General features: G+C 34.2%; 2 protein-coding genes and 1 long non-coding RNA gene across 4 annotated transcripts; 1 reads left to right on the top strand and 2 right to left on the bottom strand.

Moving 5' to 3' along the window:
- The first annotated feature begins 9,594 nt into the window (after positions 1-9,594).
- Positions 9,595-10,995, top strand: LOC125492392 (uncharacterized). The gene is made up of 2 exons (XM_048634831.2): positions 9,595-10,149; positions 10,667-10,995. The coding sequence occupies exons 1-2, from the start codon at positions 9,760-9,762 to the stop codon at positions 10,673-10,675; spliced, it is 399 nt and encodes a 132-aa protein (XP_048490788.2). The 5' UTR covers positions 9,595-9,759; the 3' UTR covers positions 10,676-10,995.
- Positions 10,996-13,051: 2,056 nt separating this feature from the next.
- Positions 13,052-15,389, bottom strand: LOC125492227 (uncharacterized). Its single transcript, XR_007268673.1, has 2 exons — positions 15,172-15,389; positions 13,052-13,239 (listed from the first exon to the last, which is right to left on the bottom strand). It is a non-coding gene; the product is annotated as an uncharacterized LOC125492227 (long non-coding RNA).
- Positions 15,390-18,056: 2,667 nt separating this feature from the next.
- Positions 18,057-21,969, bottom strand: LOC104883427 (mediator of RNA polymerase II transcription subunit 20a). 2 transcript variants are annotated; one of them, XM_010667952.4, is made up of 6 exons: positions 21,644-21,969; positions 20,835-20,954; positions 20,609-20,751; positions 20,321-20,499; positions 19,333-19,422; positions 18,057-18,824 (listed from the first exon to the last, which is right to left on the bottom strand). In XM_010667952.4, the coding sequence occupies exons 2-6, from the start codon at positions 20,846-20,848 to the stop codon at positions 18,582-18,584; spliced, it is 669 nt and encodes a 222-aa protein (XP_010666254.1). In that variant the 5' UTR covers positions 20,849-20,954; positions 21,644-21,969; the 3' UTR covers positions 18,057-18,581. The 2 variants fall into 2 exon arrangements, with proteins under 2 accessions (XP_010666254.1, XP_010666255.1); XM_010667953.3 differs by having other exon boundaries at positions 21,674-21,969.
- Positions 21,970-22,409: the final 440 nt, after the last annotated feature.

Here is a 22,409-nt window from a genome sequence, read left to right as displayed (position 1 = left end):
AGTTATGAATGATTGTGGGTTGATTGAGGGTGGGAGTTGTTGTATAGTAAGAGCTATTTTTGGCTTCTTGATTCACGCTGCTGCTCATATATATGTCATTATTAGCTGTTGTTAAGTATGTTCCAGACTTTGTGATTCATCAAGTTGTGTTATGCATGTTAGGAGTGTGAGGTAATGCTTGATATTGTGTTCTTAGTTAAGCTATGTGTGGGTAAAGTATGATATTTGCTACTGGTTTCATACGGTTCAAAGTATATTAATCTTTTTTTTTCAATTTTTTTTGTTATATTTGCTGTATTTCTTTGGTAGATGTGGCCAGATTATTGACATATTAGCTCAATTGTATTGAAGTGATTACATAATTAACTAATTTATGTGCTCATTTATTTTATATGAATAGGAAATCTGAATCAACCTAAATATGGACATTTCATGTAACTTCACTCTGTGTTACTAGGAATGGCAACGGGTCGGACTTGGACCGGATTATGCATAATCCGACTCCGATCCTACAGAAAGTCGGATTTTAAATCTGAGTCCGACTCCGACACCCGACTTTGAAAATCCGAATCCGACCCGACTTAAAATCCGAACATCCGACTCCGAGATCCGACCCGACTTAAAATCCGGACATCCGACTTAAAATCCGAACATCCGACTCCGAACCTGATCCGACTTATTTTTCTTCCAATTTTTTATAATAGAATAGTCTTCTATAATACAATAATTTAATCATGACAATTTATTCTAATCATCATATGGAATTCTTATATAGTACAAATAATCTAAATATTACTATTATTTTTAACAATCATTTTTTCAATGGGAAAATCTTATATAATACAATTGACTGAAAGTCGATGCCAGATTGACTCAAAGTCGAAGTCGGATTCAGATGTCGGATTATTTTATGAGATCCGACTCCGACCCTCCTCCAACTCGAAGTCGGATTTTTTAAACGGAGTCGGAGTCGGATTACTTTTTTGTCGGAGTCGACTCGGATTTTTTCTCTCGGATCGGAGCGGACTAGGGTTGGATTCGGACTGGATTGCCATCCCTATGGGTTACATTCAACGGAGAAACTCCTTATGGAGATGTGAATACAATTGATATGGGAAATTCTGTTACTGTAAAAGTTCTATATAAAATATAAACTACTGTTTGAATTAACTAATCGTCTATGAAATTTGATAAGATTATTGTCTATATTAGGTTACAGCATTCACGAACAAAAAAAACATCAAGTTGTTTCTTTAGCAATGCAAATTCAACGAACGATGCAACAATAGTATGAAATCATCATACTTTTATTATCCCTACTTGGTCCGTCAATATCCTCCCAGATTGCAAAAACGAAGCATATAATACTGCAAAGGTAAGACTTTTTTTTCGTTGCTACTAATAAACTACTCGTTAATTCTGAGGAAGTTTACAATTTGTTCTTACCCAAAAAACTTTCAATATTGCAATTAAAAGAAAAAATATCAACTATCATCATTTACTTGATGTATCCACAAATTATATGTTGGATTATTTAGAGTATTTGGTTGATTAAGTTCATGTAACGTATAACTTGAATAACTTGGTTATGGTGTCGTTGTTCAAATTACGTTAATTATTCACGTAGATTGTTTATGGTGTAGTAAACAATAAGTATTGAAGTAATAAATAAACCGCAAGGTGAGCAAAATGCTCGCGGAATGCTCGCTAGCAACAAGTACAAAATGTTACTTGAAATAATATATGTATTACATATTATGCCTTGGTAGTTATAGCCAAGCATGCTGCAGCAAAAGCGCACGAGCAGTAGCATAGCATGCTGGCACAAGCAGCGAGCAGTAGTCTGGAGGCATCGCGACTCGCGAAGGATGGTCGCGACTCGCGATAGGCTCGCTCGCGACTCGCGAGCTCTGTCGTGGCTCGCGACAGGAGCCTGTCTTTTCTCGTGGCTTTGTGCAAGTTGTGCGGTTTTGACGGTTTTGTTTCTTGCGTGTATAAGTGTGGTCTTCACCACAGATGAATAGAGATTTTTTTCAGAATATAACTCTCTCTAAAAGCACTCTCTCTCAAGGTCTTTGAGAACATTGATCATCAAACACAAAATCACAAAACTTATTCTCATTTTTACAAGATTCATACGAGCGTGACTCTTGTTGTTCTTCTTTGTATCTCGAAATTGAATTCCGTGCAACCCGTGCTTCGTATAGGGTCGGAATATCACTTTTGGGAAAGTGTCTACACACGCCTAGAAGATTCATTGTTCATAGTAATCATCTTCATCACCCTTCTACAAATTCTAACATTATAGGTGAATACACAAACGAACATCATAGAAAAGAAACAGAATCGTTCTCAAAGTATGTCAAAGAAGGTATAGGCCAATTTGCAGGGGATGTTCTACTTGAACAGAAGGCTGCTACTAATGATACTAGTGACTATTTGTGGTACATGACTAGGTAATTTTTCTTATTCTATAATACTTACTTAATCTACCTTAATTATATATTATGAATTCTTCTATTATTTATAACTTAGATGGAACTAATATAATTTTCATCTTAATTAATTAGTCTCCACCTTGACAAGAATGACATCATTTGGAGTGATGACATGAGGCTTCGTATCAATTCTAGTGCTCATGTACTACATGTTTATGTCAATGGCGAGGAGCTTGGTAAAATTTCTTTTAATATCTTTTATGTTTGTTCTACTTTCTCCGTCCCATAATAAGTGAAACACTTCTCTCTTTTATGTGAGAGCTTTTTCAGAGAAGTATTTCACTTGTTATAGAACGGTTTGTACTAGCATATGCAATTACTAATATATGATAATTTTATTATTCCAAAGAAGATTCTTTTACCTACATTTTTGAAGGGAAGATTAATTTGAATAAGGGAAAGAACATAATTTCGCTTCTTAGTACCACAGTTGGATTTGATTAAGGTACTATACTAGATCTCCATGTTTCTTTTAATGATTACAACTATTTTTTTTCTATCATCTTTAATACATTAAATTTCTCCATTTAGCATGTAGCACCTAGATAATTCTCTCATTCATAGGATTTATGTGGCCAAATATAAAAATGACCCAATTAGTCTTTCCCTTGAAGATGCTAAGCCTAGGAACTGTTCCTTTGCGTTTAAAAGCTTCTCAAAGCTTCTGAAGGCTTCAAACAAGGAAGAAGAAAAAGATTTTACGGTTTAAATCGCGATTTTGATAACCTTAGCTACGACAATTTCGATCCTTTCATTTTCAACACATCTACAGAGAAGCAAAGAAAGTAGCTAATTGGATAGCAAATGCAGGGTATTTAATTCATTCAAGTTTTAATGTTACTCATTGTACTACTTCTGCTCTTCATTCCATCCTCATAAATGACTTTGTAGGAATACCCGTCGCGAGACAGTCTCCTAAAAACTTATTCATCTTACCTTTAAAAAGGAAAGTTAATATGTATATGCTAGTTTTCTCTTTAATAGTATCTACACCGGCCAACCCAAAAGCCAAAAGCAATATGAAAATAGTGGGGGATAATAATACTTCAAGACATCTTAAACACAACCCTCACTATTTAATCCCTTTAGTTTTCATAACATTATTTCATTAATTATATTTAACTAAGTTTTTTTTTTCATTAAAGGCATTAGAAATTGTACAAAATAATCATAAATCCGATAAATTCACTTCAAATAATGATCATGTATTTGTGAGGGTGTGCAAAGAGCCCAACAATATCCGGCTCCCAAATTATAAGGGGCCTAAAAATATAAAATTTAAAATTTTTTTACTTCATATTTGAGGAAATCACCTTATTTTCCAACCTTAATAAATTTCTGAATGATCAATAATCTAATTCTCAACTTTTCATCTTAAGTATTCCAACATCCCATCTTTACTTTTTATAAATTTGGAGGCCTAGTTTTTATGTCAGAACAGGTGCTCCAGAATTTTCAAGAGAGCCCTGATTCTTTGTGTGATTTTGTCCTCATTATTTATAATTTTCTTATATAAAACAAACTATTGCTTCGGTGCAAGGAGAGCTCTAACTACAATGAATGTATAAGGCTATGCAAACTCAAATATTGGAATGGGGCAAAACCAACTTTAATAGTAGTGCGCCTAGTCTATATGCTTCACTATATTATACTTTGTATCATTATACAATGTTTACTTTTTTTTATTCCACGGGAATTAATTAAGGAGAAATGGAGGGAACGGTAGGATTCTTCAAAAAAAAATTAATGAACCAATATTTTTTTTGGTATTTTAATCTTGGAACTACTTCTTTAGCTTCTTTATCCCTTACAAAATAAAAAAAGCAATAGATCTTCCTTGGGGTGATGTAAAGCAAACACATCTTGAAAGAAAAGTAGGGGAATTTGGAAAGTTTGTGTAAAAATTAAGGATAATTAAGTCCAAACAAATTAATACTCCCTCAGTCCTAAAATAGTCTGAATACTTTTGTAACACCTCGATAATTCTTTCTTTTCTAAAATACCTTTTCAATATAAAACTTAGAGAAGCATCAAAGCTTTATCGTCTGTGTGATAACGTGTCGGCTTATTCAGAATTTTGGAGCGGAAAACATAATAACTAACTTTAGAATTAAAACTTAGTCAACCACAAAGTCAATTACAAAAGTCAAACCAAAAAAGTCAAACTTAATACCAAACCAACTATAAAGTATGTAAACGAAAGTACGATATTTAAATAATAAACTACACAAGCTATCCATTCTCGAACCCAATGATGCATCATCTTCAAACCTGTAGATGACAATGCACTATTGATCTAGAAAGTCTATTCAACAAAATGGATCATCACATGATCTATAAGGCATAGCCATGATCAACATATACAAATAAAAGCACGTAAATCAACAAAATTGAGTATTACATAATATATAAATTAACAATCCTAACATGATGCTAATAAATAGTAAATAGGGATAAATAATAACATAATAACTTGCAGATAACTTTTGCTGAACTAAACTTTAACAACATTCTTATTACTTTATATGAAATAGTCACTGGACGAGTTGTCTAACTAAACCAGCTTTCCCTTTGGAAGACGAAATATGGGCGCGACTCCGTATTTCCATGACCTACGATATCGAGGAACCTTTTAAATAAAAATAGAAACGTGTGATCAATCCGATCACAGAAAAAGCCATGGCACACTCACTATGTACCCCAACTCCTGTTTGTCCATCAGACATGCACCAGCCTAAAGCTTATCACTATCCAAGTTTCACTTTACGTGATTTACCATTTATTACTCCCTGTGTTTTTTTATCGTTCTCATTTAGAATCTTGACACTATCCATACTTAGCTTAAGAGAGAATTTCTCAATTTTTTTCAATTCATATAAGAAAAATATAGTCATGTGAGATCTTGTTTGATTCGTCTCAATTAGTACATTATTAATATTCAATCGTTATAATTTTTACTAATATATAATGAAAGATATTTAAGTTCAAAGATGTGCATTGGGAGATGTGCACTGGGAGATGTGCACATGAAAGTGAGAAAGATAAAAAACAAAGGGAGTACTTGTTATAATTATGACACACAAAACAACACAAATAATACATGATCGAACAATCACAACTTTTATTTTTATCTTAGGATTAGATAAGTGATCGATCACACAACTTACAATCCAAGATTAATTCCTTCTTTAGTCCAACCTTCCTTATTTGTTGAACCTAGCCAACAACCAACTTATCTTTCAAAGGTATAAAAATATCAACTTACCAAATAAGGTCCTCGGTCCTCATAGAGTAGTGAAATAATAATAAAAGGGAACAACATGATTCTATCATGATCTGTACCAAATAATATATTAATCCTCCCATGTGATTGATAGAATAAAGTTCTCAACCAACATGCTTGCATCAATCTTCCATACAAACATCATATAAATCTCATAATTAACATGTTCGCACAACGGCATAAAACATGCAAAATCCAACATAATAACAATCATATATAAACTCAACATAGTTCCTATACATAATACTATGTAACTTTCCTTCTTAAAATCATGATACTACATAAATCAACGCATAGGCATGTACGTACCTTGTGTAAACAACTTGATAGGGCACTTCAACAGTCTTAAAAGTCGTCTAGAGAGAATTCTCCGCCTAAAACAACCAATATAAATTCATAATCAATACTCAAATAATTTCCAGCAATTTTAAAATACTTTAAACCTCCTTTAAAGATATTTAAAAGTCGTTTCCATCATTAAAACTTCAATTACTAACACTTCCTAGCATAGTACTACTATACTACTCCATCCGTTTCCTTTTAATCTACACACTTTTCTTTTTAGTTCGTTCTTTTTAATCTACATACTGTTGCTTTTTCTATATTTGATAACATATCACTTCTACTTTCTCCTCTTTTTCCACCCATGTCGTTCACTTTTTAATATTTTAACCCACTATTTTGTTTCTCTATCTCACTTTTCAGTTTCTATCTCCACTTTTTCAGTTTCTCTCTCATACTTTTGTTCTTCCTTCTTGGTTCTCCCCCAAAGTGAAGTGAATAAATTAAAAATAAACGACGGAAGTATTTATTGAAATTTTTAAAACTCCACTAATAATATCCCTTTTTAAAATTTCAGTAACATGTCATCTGTAAAAATTCCCTTTAAACATGCTTAAACATACTTAAACTTATTAGAATAATCAATTTCATAGTTTATAACATACTTTGATAATCAATTTTCCAATCTTTAACACCCTAAAAATCTATGCTTTAATAATTAAAAATCCAATCTAAACATAATAAATAAATCTGAATTTTTATTTCTTCAATAAATAAATTATATAGTCTTAGATTCATAATCAAGTCGTCAAACTAAAGCTTTCAAACATAATCGAACTAAAAATAATTCTTAAAAACACAATCTTTAAATAAAACTTGAGGAGGAAGAAAGGTAATCAAACCAAAACAAGCGAAGAGAAGGACAAACGTCGCCAACGATGGTGACGTGGCAACAGGCGGCAATAGGCGGTGGTTTGATTGAGGAGGGGAGATTACTTGTTGAAGAAGAAAGCATTGCTTGGGAAGGAAGAAAGAAGAAAAACATGAGAGAGAAAGAGGGAGCGAGAGGGACGCAGATTTTGGTGTGGAGTGAGGAGAAAGAAAATTATGTGTGGGGAAGATTTTGAATTTATATACTTCCTCCGTTCCGTTTTAAATGAAACGTTTGCTTTTTCACGCAACCCAACACGCTTCTTTAGTCATTAATATCTTTAGTTGTGTACACGTAAAAAAATATAAAAAAGTTATAATTTGATAGTTCGCATCGAGACGAATCTAACAAGATCCCACTTGACTATGTTTTTCTTTATATAATAGCGATAAATTGAAGTTAAAATTGATCAATGAATAGTGTCATTTCATCCAATATCTCATTTAAAACAGAACGGGGGAAGTATGTGTTTTCCTTGTGGGCTTAGAAAAATACAATTGGGCTTAAATACACAACTAGAAGTCCTTTTCCTATCTAAATAGTGTTTGGGTTCCTCAAGCGTATTTAGACTCCTTTATCAAATCCAAAAATTATTTCAAATGTATTTCAAAGCATGCTAAACAAATATTTTAACTTCTTTAAATCCTTAAAGCAATTCCTTTGACTTCCAAATAGTAAACCTTTTAAAGAAATAAATTATTTTAATACTAAATTATATTTAAATATATATATGTTAAGATATATTTATAATAAAATTCATAATTTACGGGGGATTACAACTTTCCTTTTATGTTTGTCCCAAATTAGTTTGAAGTCCCATTTTGACATGGTCCCACTATTTATATATTATTTCTACTCTTTTACCCCATACTCTACCTTGTACAATAAAAAGTTACTCTAATAAAATATACGGTTATTTCACCAAATACCCAGGACAAAAAGATTTATTCATCAAATACCCCCACTTTTTTCAAAATTCACCAGATACCCCTAAACTTTAAAAAAAATCACCAGATGCTCTTAATGATTGACGACGGTTAACCCCGTTAGTCATTAATGCTAATTAACCCTAAAAAAAACTTAATTAACCCTAGAAAATCTTAAGTTAGTGAATGACATTAGTTGACCAGTACAATTAGTTGGGGAAATGTTAAAAGTTTACGAAAGGGTATACATAGTACAGGCTTTCAGGCTCCTAATGAAATTTAAAACCGTGCTTTCACAAGTCTTTGATCAGAGCAGTGCATCTGTGCATGTCCAAAGAACCTGCCTTCTTGGCCTCTTCCTGTAACGGAGGAGAGGGAGGGGTACACTTTTTTCTGGTGGGATACACTTGTTTTTTCGATGAGAGAAAATATTAGGATTGAAAGGAGAAATAAGAGTGGGTTTTCTTCACCTGAAAAACCTTGAAGTGAACTTATCTGAATTTATTAAATTTGATTGTATTTTTTTTTTGAATTTAACATTAATTCATTGATACAAAGTCATACAAGATCTACGTTAGAAGTCAAAACTAAACAAATACATATCAAAATGAAATAAATACAATTCTATGACAAAACCACGATCGTTGAGTAGATCTAGCACTTCTGAAAACCCTCGTCTTTCATATCGATGTCTGATGCAGCCTTTTGTAAAGGGGTTTGTCGATCTTTTATGGTTTTGAAGTAGAATTGGATTCAAATCAAGTGATTGTAAACGAAGTCTTGACATTTGTTGAAACTCCGCACAAATTTCGATCAGCAAATAAACCTCTTGGATTACACAAAAATCCAAAAACAAAGTCTCCAAACTCTCACATGGAGAGAGATAAAAGCCAATATATGGGTAGAGAAACTCTCCATTAGAGAGAGACTAAAGTTTATTAGAAACATAAACATAAAAACTAGTAACAAAAAGAAAAAAAAGGGGCTTACCACCGCCCAAAAGGGTAACCCCCTAGGTTGAAAATTAGGATTTTGTGAGAGAGGAGAGAAGAGAGAAAAAAAGTGTGGAGACATGATCGGACTTGATTCAACTCATTAGACCTGATTGGAACTTATTGGGCATGATTGTGATATGATTGGAACTAATTGGACCTGATTGTGATATGATCGAAACTTATTAGACCTGACTCGACTTGATTGAAACTTATTTGACCGTGTTTGACAAAAAATTGATGAGTATTAAAATAAATATTACCCCTAAAAGAAATACTATCCCTCAAAATTTATTATGACATTAAAATTTATCCTCTGAAAAATAGTAATTAGTAATATCTTGATTTCATAAAGCACTAGGAAATTAATAACCTAATATATCTTTCATTGTTATTAGTAACAAAAACATGTTATCTCTAGTTTTAAAGACGAATTGTAAAATGTACCTACTAGAAAAACCTTACTTTGGGGACGCTTATTGTTCGACGCCTCGGCATAAGTGCGGCGCGGGTTTAATTTATCCCGCAATATCTCGATGCTTTTAAGCATCGAGAAGGTTGCCCACGCGTTAAAAACGTCCTCATTACCCGTGAAATAGAAATATTAGCTAGCTTATCACTGTATACTCCCGCTCGAAATTTTAGAGCGAGCATATAAATTAAAAAATAAAAAAATCCCCCCCACTAAAATAATAAGCGTGCTTCCGTTTATTGTAAACTAATACTTCTTATATTTTATATCTTAATATTTGTGTAGGATGATGCATATGCCAAGTTTGAATCATTGAAGCAAGCAAACCCTTCCAAGTCTGACTTAGAACTTGAAGATGAAGCTTTTGAGCACACCATGTATGATGGAGAGATTCCCAAACGTCCCGTAGGTTATGGACTTGGAGTTCGAAAGGGGGACATTTACGGGGTGCATGGTGTCCTGAAGAAGCAAGGGTGTGGAAGAGTTCGAAAGACGGCCGTGTTCATGGAGAATGATAAAGAAGAATTGTCCACTCTGAAGAAGGAAAATAGATTGTTGAACACCCAAGTCCAAGAGAACAAAGAAGAAGTGTCTGTTCTCAAGAAGGAAAATAGCTTGTTGAAAGCCAAAGTTCAAGAGAACAACTCTCTGCTCAAAACTCTTGTTGGACAATTTTCTCAACTAGTAGGTAAAGTTCGTAAAGGAGAGGCTTCAATGCACCTTTTAGATTGTGCACAAGCAGTCTTGGAAGTGACAAACCAAAAGGTACCTTCCTATTTTAAACTTTACCTAAATTCCCCTTCCTTATGAATGAGCTAATGTACCAAGCAAGAAAGTTTCTGCCCAGTACAGCCCTAGTACTATAACCTTTATCTTTTTTATCAGATACATTATTTTCTTCTTTGACATCAACATTGATAAGTTGCTTGAGTTTTACATGATCATTCTTCTGATCTGAACCTTTCGAGGCGGTTGCACGCAGCATTTACTTTACTCTTGTTTATACTGAAGAGGATTGAGAATTATTGGCTGCAAATCTGTGAACACGCACCCATCTATCTGTTTTAAATTTTATCTTTAGTTTGTAGTATTACATACGGTATATTGAAACAAATATGTGGCTATCTAAGTGAGTTTTTTATTTTTCTGTTTTTTGAAATGGATTCGAGTTAATTCCGTTTGCAGTCTCTCATTTCTCCTGCCACCAATTGGGATAATACACAAACTGGGAGTCAACAGCTTGGGTTTTTTTAGGGTGTCTAATGTCTATAATGATGGCCAGGGATGCTGACAGCTTAATGAAGTTTAGGACATGTGAATGGCCTTACTGATTCTGAGGATAGATCTATGCTGGATGTCACTTGATCTAAACATGTTACTGTTTTTCCTAAGGGATGAAACAGTAGTTTGATGTTATTCTAGGAGGGTAATGTTTATGAAGTTGGAGAATTTTGATATGGAAATTGATTTTGCTAGCGCCTGTAGATGGAGACAGAGCTTATCTCATGAGACTTGAGTTCTTTTGTTGTCTTTGTTTCTTCTTTATTCTTCTCTAGAGCTATGCACTCTTATGTGATTCTTCTTTATTTAGTAATTAGAAAGTTTAAGACATGGGATGAGTAGAAATTCATATATAGTGATGCCTGAACATTAAATGAAACGAGAGTGGAGTGGTAAGAAACACGAATGATGGTGCTGGACTTTCCATGTGATGCTTTTAAGGTCATCTCATGGCGCTCTACACACTTTGCCATAATCATCTCTCTACCTGGTCACTTTTCACAACCTTCATCTTTTTTATCAGCCAGATACATTATTTTCTTCTTTAATTTGACATCAATCATTACTATCATACTGATTATATTGTTTTTTTTATCTCCTTTTGAAGGTACTCGAAAATAATGAAGGTGCAAAAGATCAAGAACAGATGGCTTCAAAGTAGCTACTATCGTATCGTCATCTATTTTACTAGCGCGCTAGATCTTATTAGTTAGCTTATTTTCAAGGTTACTTCACTTTGAATATTTTTATTAATTAGCTAGACTTGACTACGACATACAATTTGCAATTATGTTTGTAGGGAATTTAGTTATCTTAGTATATATACATTTATATATATTGATCAAAGTATTTTTTTTTTACCTTAATATATATATATCTTCAAGTTTATAATGTTTGTTATAATTTATTCTAGAGTAAATATACGTACATATATATGTGCGTGTGATAATATATATATATATATCTATATATATATTTTTATATTATAAATATATATATATATATAATATATAATATATATATATATATATATATATATATATATATATATATATATATATATATATATATATATAATTCGGAAAAATAGCAAAAGGGACTACAAAAACGAAAATACATTTTATAGTCATCATGAAATTTTGCCAAATAATATTAAATATTAAAATTTAAATCCAACTTCTCTTTTAACGACGCCAAAAAGCGTCCAGATTTAGAGGCAGCAAGGTGCTGCGAGTCAACGGGAATGGTGACGCTTTTACGCGACGAGACAATTGGGGACTATGTTAGGCGTCGAGAATGGCGACGCTTTTACGTGTCGTAAAATACCTACTCAATTGACGCGACGCTTTTAGAAAGCGTCGCAAGCAAATTTAGCGACGCTTTTTGGCGTCGCCAAATGGGTTAAAAAGCGCCACGATAACACTCCTTTTGTAGTAGTGTGTATAATTATGATGATTATTATTGTTACCTTATTTGGCCATGATTATAATATTTTTTAATAATAACATAATCAACTAAAAATAGTATGAATAATAAAATAAGAGATAATAATGCAAATATAATCATAGTGGTACTTTAATTAAAAACTTTAATAATAACATAATCAGTTAATAGTAATATGAATAAGAATTTATTGGACTTGATTGGAACTTATTGACATGATTACCCTTCGTTTGTATAATATGGACATATTAACTTATATGCTAGTATTATAATTATGGACAAAAATTCACACATTCTCTCACTTGAAGAAAAAGCTTTTCCATTTTGAGAGTTTTCACCCCCAAAACTCTATCTTGTAACTCTCTTTACCAAACACCTCCATAACTCTTCTTTTTCACCCAAAACTCTAATTGTCGAATACCGTAGAATTGGTAGGACCATTCCAATAAAAAAATGAGTGGATAAATTAATAAAAGATAACACAAAAAAGAAGTGGGTGAACTAATAATAATCGGAGAAAGTAAGAGAAGAGATACCGGTCAAAGATTTTTCTTCTAAACGTAAACTTGATAGATTCTAAGATGACAATCTCTAATAACTCTAAAAACCGTAAAAACCCTAAGCCTAACCCAACCCCAGCCCCCCATCAACCCCCCACCCAACCCCAACTCCACCACCCCTCACTAGCCCCCCTCCCCCGCAACAGCCACGCAACCCCTCCCCCATTCCTGTCGCCGCCCCACGTAACCCCTCCCTGTAACAGCCCGCTCCAAATAGCAGCTTTTTTTTTGAGGGGATCCAAATAGCAGCTTAATTAAGTCATAATCCTGCTAATTACAAAGTTAAGCTGCTAATTAGAGGAACTGTTAGGGCGGACTACCACACCTTCCTTCCCCTAGTAAAGTAGGAAGTCTCGTAGTATCCAAGCATAAGACGAAATAAGTTATAGTAAAATAGTCATTACCATATGTTTTGAGTACTTAGATTACAAATCAAATACATGTTTGACTTGTAAAATTATTTTATACTACAATTCATCTCATGACAGTGGGTTAAACACATTGACTAAGACTTCATATTGCACACAAGAGCTAACTTGAACATTCCTCTAATCCTGCAAAACAGTTGAATCTGCCCCCACCAGGACAGGTTCAAAGAACAAAACAGGTCAGCTTATGCTGGCACACAAGTCCCACCAATTACAAAATATTAAGGTGACTGAAACTATTCAATCGTTTCTTATACTCAAAACATAAACTTATAACAATCATAGCTTCCTTTTCTTTCTGCTCAGAAATTCATTATTGCATCGAGATGGTTTTTGTTCTTAATCGGAAATACATTTATACTTGCTCATAAATACGTTGATTCTTTCTTTTAACTTCCATAAAAATTACATTGCATATGCAGGATAAATTCTCCACGAATTATCTCAAAATATCATATATCATTCTCAATACTTAGAACAACAATACTCTTAAAACTTATCACAAAACATAATATATATAACTCCAAACATGAATGGAGGCTAAGCCACCACTCCAAACATTTGAGGGATGTCTCCCCACCTTTCTTATTTATGCTTGCAAGACTTTTAGGTCATGACCCCACATAACAGAGCAACACCCGCTCTAAACACATATTGAGCCAACCTGCTCCACACAAATTGTTCACTTCCCCTTATAAAACAAACTGATCACCATAAAAAAAAATAGTTATACTAGATACTTGTGCTTAAAATACTTATATTCAAATACCTATACTCACTGAGATACTTATACCTTTATAATTATACTCAAATAACTTACTTAAAAAGTTATGCATAATCATTATTTCAACCATCGTAATAAACTTTAAACTTATCAAAATCAGTTTCTTAAAACAAGTTTGCTATGCATGTCAAGTTCCACCATTTCGGAAGGGTGACTTATTAACAAAGCTTCGAAAAATAAACATTGTGGTTAACCAGAGTGGTTAATAAAGTGATCAACATGTTATGACAGCAAGATTAGGTTTCAAAAGAGGTTCTTAATATATAAAAAGACGACGCGGCACAAGTACTCAAATAATCTATTTCATGGTTTTTGTGTTGGCAGCAATATATGATGGTTTGCGTGCGAGATTACATCGGAACTTTTATGTTCAGTTAAGGGTTTGAATAGGTCAATAAATAAGTAGTTACATTCAGTAGGTATTCAACCTTAAAAGGTACTCAATGAGCCCAAAAAGCATGGTTTAATAGACTTGGAAAGTAACTAAGAGAAATCGGATTTTAAGTATTCCTTTACACTACGAAGTATATATGGTTACGTCCAGTGGCGTTTAATGAAGGGAATGAGGCAATGATTTATCTTACAATCAAGACATGTATATTCCAGGGAATAGGGATGCATCATGAAAGTTCGACCAAAAACAAGATCATTAATCAAGATGCCATCGAGATAATAGCAAGGTTTGATGGGGTTTGTTGTAAAAACTTGTTATGTATGCAGCAATCTTCTGGGCAGCATAACTTCTAATGTATTACTCCAAAGTGAGTGATTTATGGGTCTAAATTCAATAACTCAAAAAGGTCTACAACTTTGATGCAGGAACAAAGACTCAAATCTCAATGAAATAGGACGATATTGGGCCTGGAAATACACGGCAACAAGATTTAGGAAAGAGGGTCATCCTTTCCTACTTTATTGGTTATCTGTGGAGATACCAATAAAAAGGAAAAACTTGACATGTAAAAATATCTTAAATTATTAACACAATACTATTTATAAAATACCACATGCAAATCAATTTTTTTATACATATATTAACATAATCAAGTATTCATAATTCCATAGGCAAAATTCATAATCAAAGCTTAAAAACAAGTTAAATGGTGGTTCTTGTGTACTTTATTTAGATTGTTTAGGAATCAAATCTCTTTCAAGCACTTTTATCTCTCTTCCAGCAATCTTCTAAGATCTTAATTAAACCATCCATAACTTAAATTCAGCCATTAACCCAAGATAATCTAGTTTACAACCTACTAAATCTCATAAATGCTATAGTTTAGCCACATCATACCTTTCTTTGTTTTCTTTGATGCTATGGATGTGATACCTCAAAAATAACATTTGCCCAGTATGGAGAACAACTTGATAAGCCTAGGAAAGTGATTTCATGCAAGATTTAGAGCTATAATCGAAGAGGAACAAGGTGTCAACAGCAGCCCTTGCACCCGCCAGAATGGCGTGAAGAAGGAGAGGAAATGGTGATGAATTTTGGGTGTATTTCTTTTACAATGAAATCTGATGAAATGAATTAGGGGCTTGGTTACATATATATAGAGAATGGGTAATGGAAAGCTCGTGATTTCGGTTTAGTAATGAGGGCAAAATCGTCTTTTCCCAGCTTAAGAACATTTCAGAATTTTCTGATTTTACTTAATCCTAAACCCTATGTAATTAAACTCTAATCCTTCATTATACTTAAACTATATCCTTAAAATATGTCTTATAACTTAATAAACATATTTTGGCTCATTTAGCCCTTAAATCATAATTACAGAGTATCTCAAACACAAACTCAAAATCTCAAAATTTCATAATAATGCTCAATATTATTAACGTAATTCGTTAATAACTTATCTTAACTCATAATTTGCATTCATAATCACATAATAACATATAATGTTTAGATTCACAGATAGACTTCATATAGGGGCTATTCACAATTTTCTTATTCCTCAAAGATGCAATTGATGAAGTATTGATTAGTATGCTAACGTATCTCATTTATCTTAATAATATCATCATAAAAATTGAGGCTATTACACTCCCTCCACCCATGCAAATCCCCCACCATACCCAACCACCCGCACCCCCACCACCCCACCACCCACAACCCGCACCTCCCCTCCACCCACAACCCGCACTTCCCCTCCACCCACAACCTGAATCCCCCCTCCCCTACCCATTCGAACTCAGTCACAATTTTCGACAATGGCAGATTATCTGCCATTGGTGGATCTTCGATTGGAAAGGAATAGGGGGAGGGGGAGCTACGGTCTGCTAGCGAGAGTGAGGGAGGGGGAGGCGGGGGACTCCGTGGGGAAAGGGGTGCTAGTGATGGAGGCGCGAGGGACGGGGAAAGGGAGGCGCGAGGGAGGCGAGGGGAGGGGGGCTACCGGGAAAGGAGGTCTGCGTGGGGGTTGTTGGGGAGGGGGAGGGGCTGGTGAGGCTGGGGTTGGGTGATGGGGATGGTGGGTCTAGGGTTTGGGGGGGTAGGGTTGGTAGGTTGGGGTTGGGTTAAGGAGAGTTTAGGGTTTATTTAGGTTTAGTTAGGATTTTTTAGGGTTAATTAGTTAATCAATTAACAGAGTACTAACATCCGTTAGTCAAAAGGGCATTTTGGGTTTTTTTTTAAGATTTGGGGTATTTTGTGAATTTTTTTAAAGGTTAGGGGTATCTGGTTGAAAAAAGTGGGGGTATTTGGTGAATAAATTTTCTTGTCAGGGGTATTTGGTGAAATAACCGTAAAAAGATACCCCACCAATTCCTATCATATTTACTTTTGAAATAAAATAACATTTGATAACCATACTACAACTTATTATCATAGATACGTGTCACAAAAAGTGTAGGAGATAAAATTGGTTGTTCAATCAGAACAACTTATCTCAATAGTCGTGGCGTGAATAAACATTGCCCTAAAGTTGAATCTACGCCATTAATTACGCATAGACTCTTGGCAACAAACCTCCAGGGATGCACGACCGCTGCTCCTCCGGTGTAGTACAAAGTCACAGTTTGAGAACACTTCGAACAATTCCCAAAAATTTGTGTAAGAATTTTTGGGGAAACGATTTTTTTTTTGTATCTATCCATCAAAGTACTGAACAAGCTAAAATATATATAAAGGAAGGCAAAAATAAAAAACGGAAAGAGAATCAATTAGGCGGATATTAAAGGATAACGGAAATAATAATTAAGGAAAGATTAACGTTTACAAAATCAAGCAACTGGACTAAAATATCCCACAAACACGCCACGCCACGCCACGCCACATGCCCGAGCGGTGACTACCTTCCCGCACAAACCTCAATAAATGTACAAAGAAGGAAACTCCATATAAAGAAGTTAAAAACACTCTAAACTACCAATGTGAACTTAGGAGTTTTTGTTCTTTTGAAGCAACTTTTGGAGTGAGAAAACTAACACTCTACTCACTAACTCTAACAAAAAGTGTTCAAATCTTTCTCGGACGGAGGGAGTAAAAAATAAAATAGGCACAATTTTTGAAACATCTAAAAACAAAAATATGCACTATATTATGAGACGGAGGGAGTATATTCTACCACTTCTTCCCTAGAATATACTTTAGATATTTCCAATTCGCTTTACTTTCTATTCTCCATCCATGGCTTACCATTGCCTATGAATAGAAAAATTCACCAGGATCGTCCTAATTTATGGCCCATGTCATGCACACAACACATACAACATTATAGCATGTTGCCATGCAAATGCGTTTTATATAGAAAATCACAATTGGTGTCATAACGATCAAATTTATGTATAAAAAAACAAACTAATGAATTAATTAACAAAAGTCAACAAGGGCCTTGTCACAATTTCAATTTGGTATTTCTATAACATCATAATTGTTGTCCATGCTACTGAACATCTCTCGAGCCAAAAAATACAAATTCAAAATATAGGTGTATTGTATATTAAATGAATCGTATTGAATCAACCAGCTCACACAAATGGGTTAAAAACTTAACCCGAACCTTCTAATTTTGGCTCAAGCTAGTTAAGTTGTGTCACTTTTTCCCACCTTCAACCATGTGGGATAAGAGAAAAGGTAAACTTTACAATTTGCAAAACTGCAAGGGTTCACAGTTCACCCAAGAAAAAAAAACTTTTTCGCAGAATTTGCATTTTTATAAGATTACGACTATATCAAACTTTCAAATCACGATACAAGGTACCGTTAATAATCAATTCAATCATAACCTTCATCAACAAGTCATAATTAAGTATATACAAAATGGTACTTGAATGCCAAATTATTAGATGAAACTAAGCATGTAGGCAATTTCAAGGATTGACACAAAGAACATAAGCCTTTTATCATTATGTTTGTTGCCAGACCACGTAGCAAGTACAGTGGATAAGTTCTCAACCCAAGTATACAACGATCCTTTCTAGTACTTCGAGCTCTCCGGTATAGAGTAGATCAAGGAGTGAGTCACATAGCAGACGTCCTACTCGCAGTTGACAATTGATATCATGGCAATACACTGCTAGGCACAACTCACAGTATCAATTCAAAACCCAAGCTCCATTATCAGTACAATTAAACCAGAAAAAAGACTAGCTCAAACGAAGCTTTTTTCCCCTTTTCCTAATCCTTCTATTGCTGTTTTCCGTTCTGAACTTCAATAGCCTGACATCCTCAGCTATTACTACGAGATAATCAAGGTCATATCATTAATTTCTGACTCCTTGCGTCGATTGCACAGTTGCAATCAGTTGCGCCATGACAGTAGCATATTGAACTGCTGTATGTTGAGAGGTATACTGGTCTGATAAGCCGTACTCTCCAAAGTTGGGTTCGATATGCAGAAACTGACCCGGCAACGACTTTTTTGACAGTGTCTCTTTCCAAATATCCACAAAGTCATCAAGAATTTGCCTTGATTTATCAACAGAAGAGATTGGAAGATACTCAACCTGTAAAAACAGAGAAGGAGAAAAGAGTGAAGATAGTCTAATGACCAACTTTTGGTAAATAATAGATCAGCTGAACCATGGTAGTGAACAAAATATAACCATGATCACATTCCTCATCAGACAGTGAGCAACATATCATCAATAAGCTTAGAGCTGGATATCCATTCCACTCTATGTCTTGAATCTATATAGCCTAGAGAAATTGATGAGACAATATCAGATTAGCTAAAAGATGAAACTCTTCCTTAGTATCAGATACTGTATTTCCCTACTTAAAGAGTTCAAATCTAGACATGGTGGTTTGACACAAAGTATTTCTGAAATCTTGAGCTGTTACCCATGTAAAGTGCTACTGCACGCACTATGCACGTTCAGGCGACACATTTAAAAAAGTGTCATATGTTGTTTGCTTGGGTATGCATGTTAGACATAACGAGTCCTATAATATTGATGATGATTCAGCATGAGCAAATCAGAGAATTAAACTGATTTCGTATAGTAGATATACCTCCATTACTATTCCCCTCATAGTTTCAGAGTGACTAGGAGCAACCTTTCCTACTCTCACTTGGAAGTCCCCAAGCTGGTACTGTATCCCCTACACAGACACAAGGAAAAGGCAAGTTCACAAGCAGCCAGGACAATTACTAGAAAGAAGAATAATGCTAGTATGTAATACATCATACATATATATGAGTATCAACATATCACACATAAAAACTCCAGTCTACAATAATAATCTATAATAGGCTAATAGCCTACAAAACATATAATGATGCAGATTTCTAAGAAGACAGACAATACAACTATCACTAAAGTATTGCTCATGTCATATAATTGAGCATAACTTCATGAGATACTAAATTTCAGACAGACTACCATAAACCCATTAGCAACAGAATTGACAAATGTTTCATTATTCCTCAAGCTCCCAATCAAACAAAGACAAAGAGAACACACTAGTTTTCAACCACCACTATAGCAAGCTACCTGCTAGTAGAGCATGAGCCCTAGACTATGGTACAACACCCAACAAACTTCATTAATCATATATAACCATCAGAGAACAGAATCATACACCTATAAACAGCAGGTAGCATTCTCAACAGTTGCAAACAACCTATACTTCCTCCATTCCAGACGCCCAATCACATGGTTCCGAATTAGTGGCAATACATCCCTTTTCGTTAAGTTTCAAATTAGTTGCAACATTATTTTATTCGGTAAGGGGTTATATCTACCTTTCTCCTCATCACAAGGGTCCCTGTTTCTATTTCTCTCTATCTCCCCCCTCTTCATGCACTCCTCAAAACTTGTATCTCCACTCTCCACCCATGTTACAACTAATTTGAAACAAAGGAAGTACTATTCTCCTTAAATAATTACATTTTCCCTAAACCAGTGATAAAGCTAGGCTTGGTGGAGAACAGTTACACATCAGTTCCATAAATCACAATTTTTTATATTTCTTTCAATCAAATTATCCAAAAGTCAACCTCAAAATTCAGGGACACCCTTGACTTGTATGATTGCAATGTCTCCATAATTGATTGTATAGTTAAATCTGCTTCAAGAACAATCCGCTGGCCACGAATTATGAAGTAGTATTTGCTAGGCTGCTCTGGAATTGAAAGGCCCAGAAAATCTCGAGGAAATTCAGCTGCCGTTGACTGATCTGATAGAAAATCAACAATATCTACAATTATTCCTTTTTGATATTATATAGCATGTCATACTCCCAAAATATACACTTAAAAAAGACATTTTAAAGATAGCCTGGAGACCTCGAGTGATGGGTTTGTAGAAGGTGAGAACAGATCTCCACCTCCCATCTTTGACACCATTTAAGCTTTCAACGCACTGGGAAATTTCATTCATTATTTGAGTGTTTACTGAAAATCCTGCACTGGGGTGCCAGTGAAGAACCCTAAAACAGCAGAAATTAGACCAATCCAAGCTGTATAGAAAAGGGAAGATTAATTTAAAATGAAAAGGGCAATGAATGCACACCATTTTACAGGCATAGTGAAGCCCGTCAAATGAATGTATGTCCAACCAAGTATGTTTCTTCTTCGAGCCCTACAGCTTCACTGAGCAAGCTTCTTGCTCTAGCGTGCCAAATTCCGAAGTCTGAAAAAACCAATTCATACAATTATAAATTAAACCAAAAGGTACAGAATACAATTGTATACTCCACCTGCAGGAATAAAAACAAAACAAAGAGAGTATAATCAACATCGTTGCATACAAAGGACATCATTGCAAACTCAACCAACCTCACACACCAAATATAAGAGCAATACTTAATTTATCGTCTCTAGGAATATAAGTAGTACTGAATTTAATGTCGCTACGAGAACACGAATGCCTACTCCATTAGCATTACATGGAGAAGAACCACTTTGATACCCAACACCAAGAGAAAACATCACAAATGATATTTCAAACCCTTCATTGTTCAAACTCCCAAGTCTACAATCTACATTAAGCTAAACATATACAAATTCAACAGCTACAATTCACAATTAGCTCAAGCCTCAAAGAAAATATTAATGTATAATATAAATTGTACAAAGTATAAACTCTTGATTATCAAACCCTAAAACAGATACAATTAATTGTATACTATAAATAATTAAACCCCAAAACAAAAACAAAAAATTGGTCTAATAATAAAAACACGGTAAAACAGAAAAATTATGTAAATCCCCAAAATCTGGATTTTTTTTTCTTGTGAGTTCGCGTACTGTTGAATTGGATTGGATATTTCTTAATCAAATATTTGATGCTAACTACAAACTTTAAATCTTATAACTTACAAGATATAGTCAGATTAGTCCAAAGCAAACCTTCAATTTTTTGTTATCGTCGAAAAATTCTTCAAATCTTTCCTGGAGAACTTGAATTGATGCTGGGATTACGAAATTCGAAAATGTAACCATTTAGATGAAAAACAAAACTGGAATAAAATCGGTAGACTGTAATCCGTAAAGAGAGATGGAATTTTCCTAGTAAATTCTACTAATTGGAATTTGGAGATTTAGGGTTTACAAACTTCTTCTTTTCTACAGCATGTTCCTTTTTCCCCTTTTTCCCCTTTTTCTTCCTTCTTTTCTATCCCTGATTCCCTTCCCTCAAATTTGAAAGTTGTCTCATGAGAGCTTGTCTTGGCAACCAGTGGTGTCAATTCAGTTAACCAGTTCAGTTCTGGTTTAAACCAAACAGTTCAGTTCTGGTTTAAACCAAACAGTTCAGTTCTGGTTTAAACCAAACAGTTCAGTTGACTTCAGTTTAGTTAATTCAGTTTATTTTTTCGAACTTAATTGATTCAGTTTAAACTTTTTCGGTTTCAGTTTCAATTCATACAGTTAATTCAATTTTCAGTTAAGTTCAGTTCAGTTCACAGTTATCTTTTGGTTTGACCCGTACAGTTTTGGTTTAAACATTTAGCTTTTTACGGATTACTATCAGTTAAACAGTTATTTTCGGTTCGTATACGGTTATTTTCAGTTCTTAAGGAAACCCGCATTGGCTCGGGTGAAATACTCGCATCTTTCAAGTTATTATACACCTTACAATAATAAG

The sequence above is a fragment of the Beta vulgaris genome, chromosome 8 (assembly GCF_026745355.1).
Source record: "Beta vulgaris subsp. vulgaris cultivar EL10 chromosome 8, EL10.2, whole genome shotgun sequence".
NCBI lineage: Eukaryota > Viridiplantae > Streptophyta > Magnoliopsida > Caryophyllales > Amaranthaceae > Beta > Beta vulgaris.
This window is presented reverse-complemented; position numbering and strand designations above follow the sequence as displayed.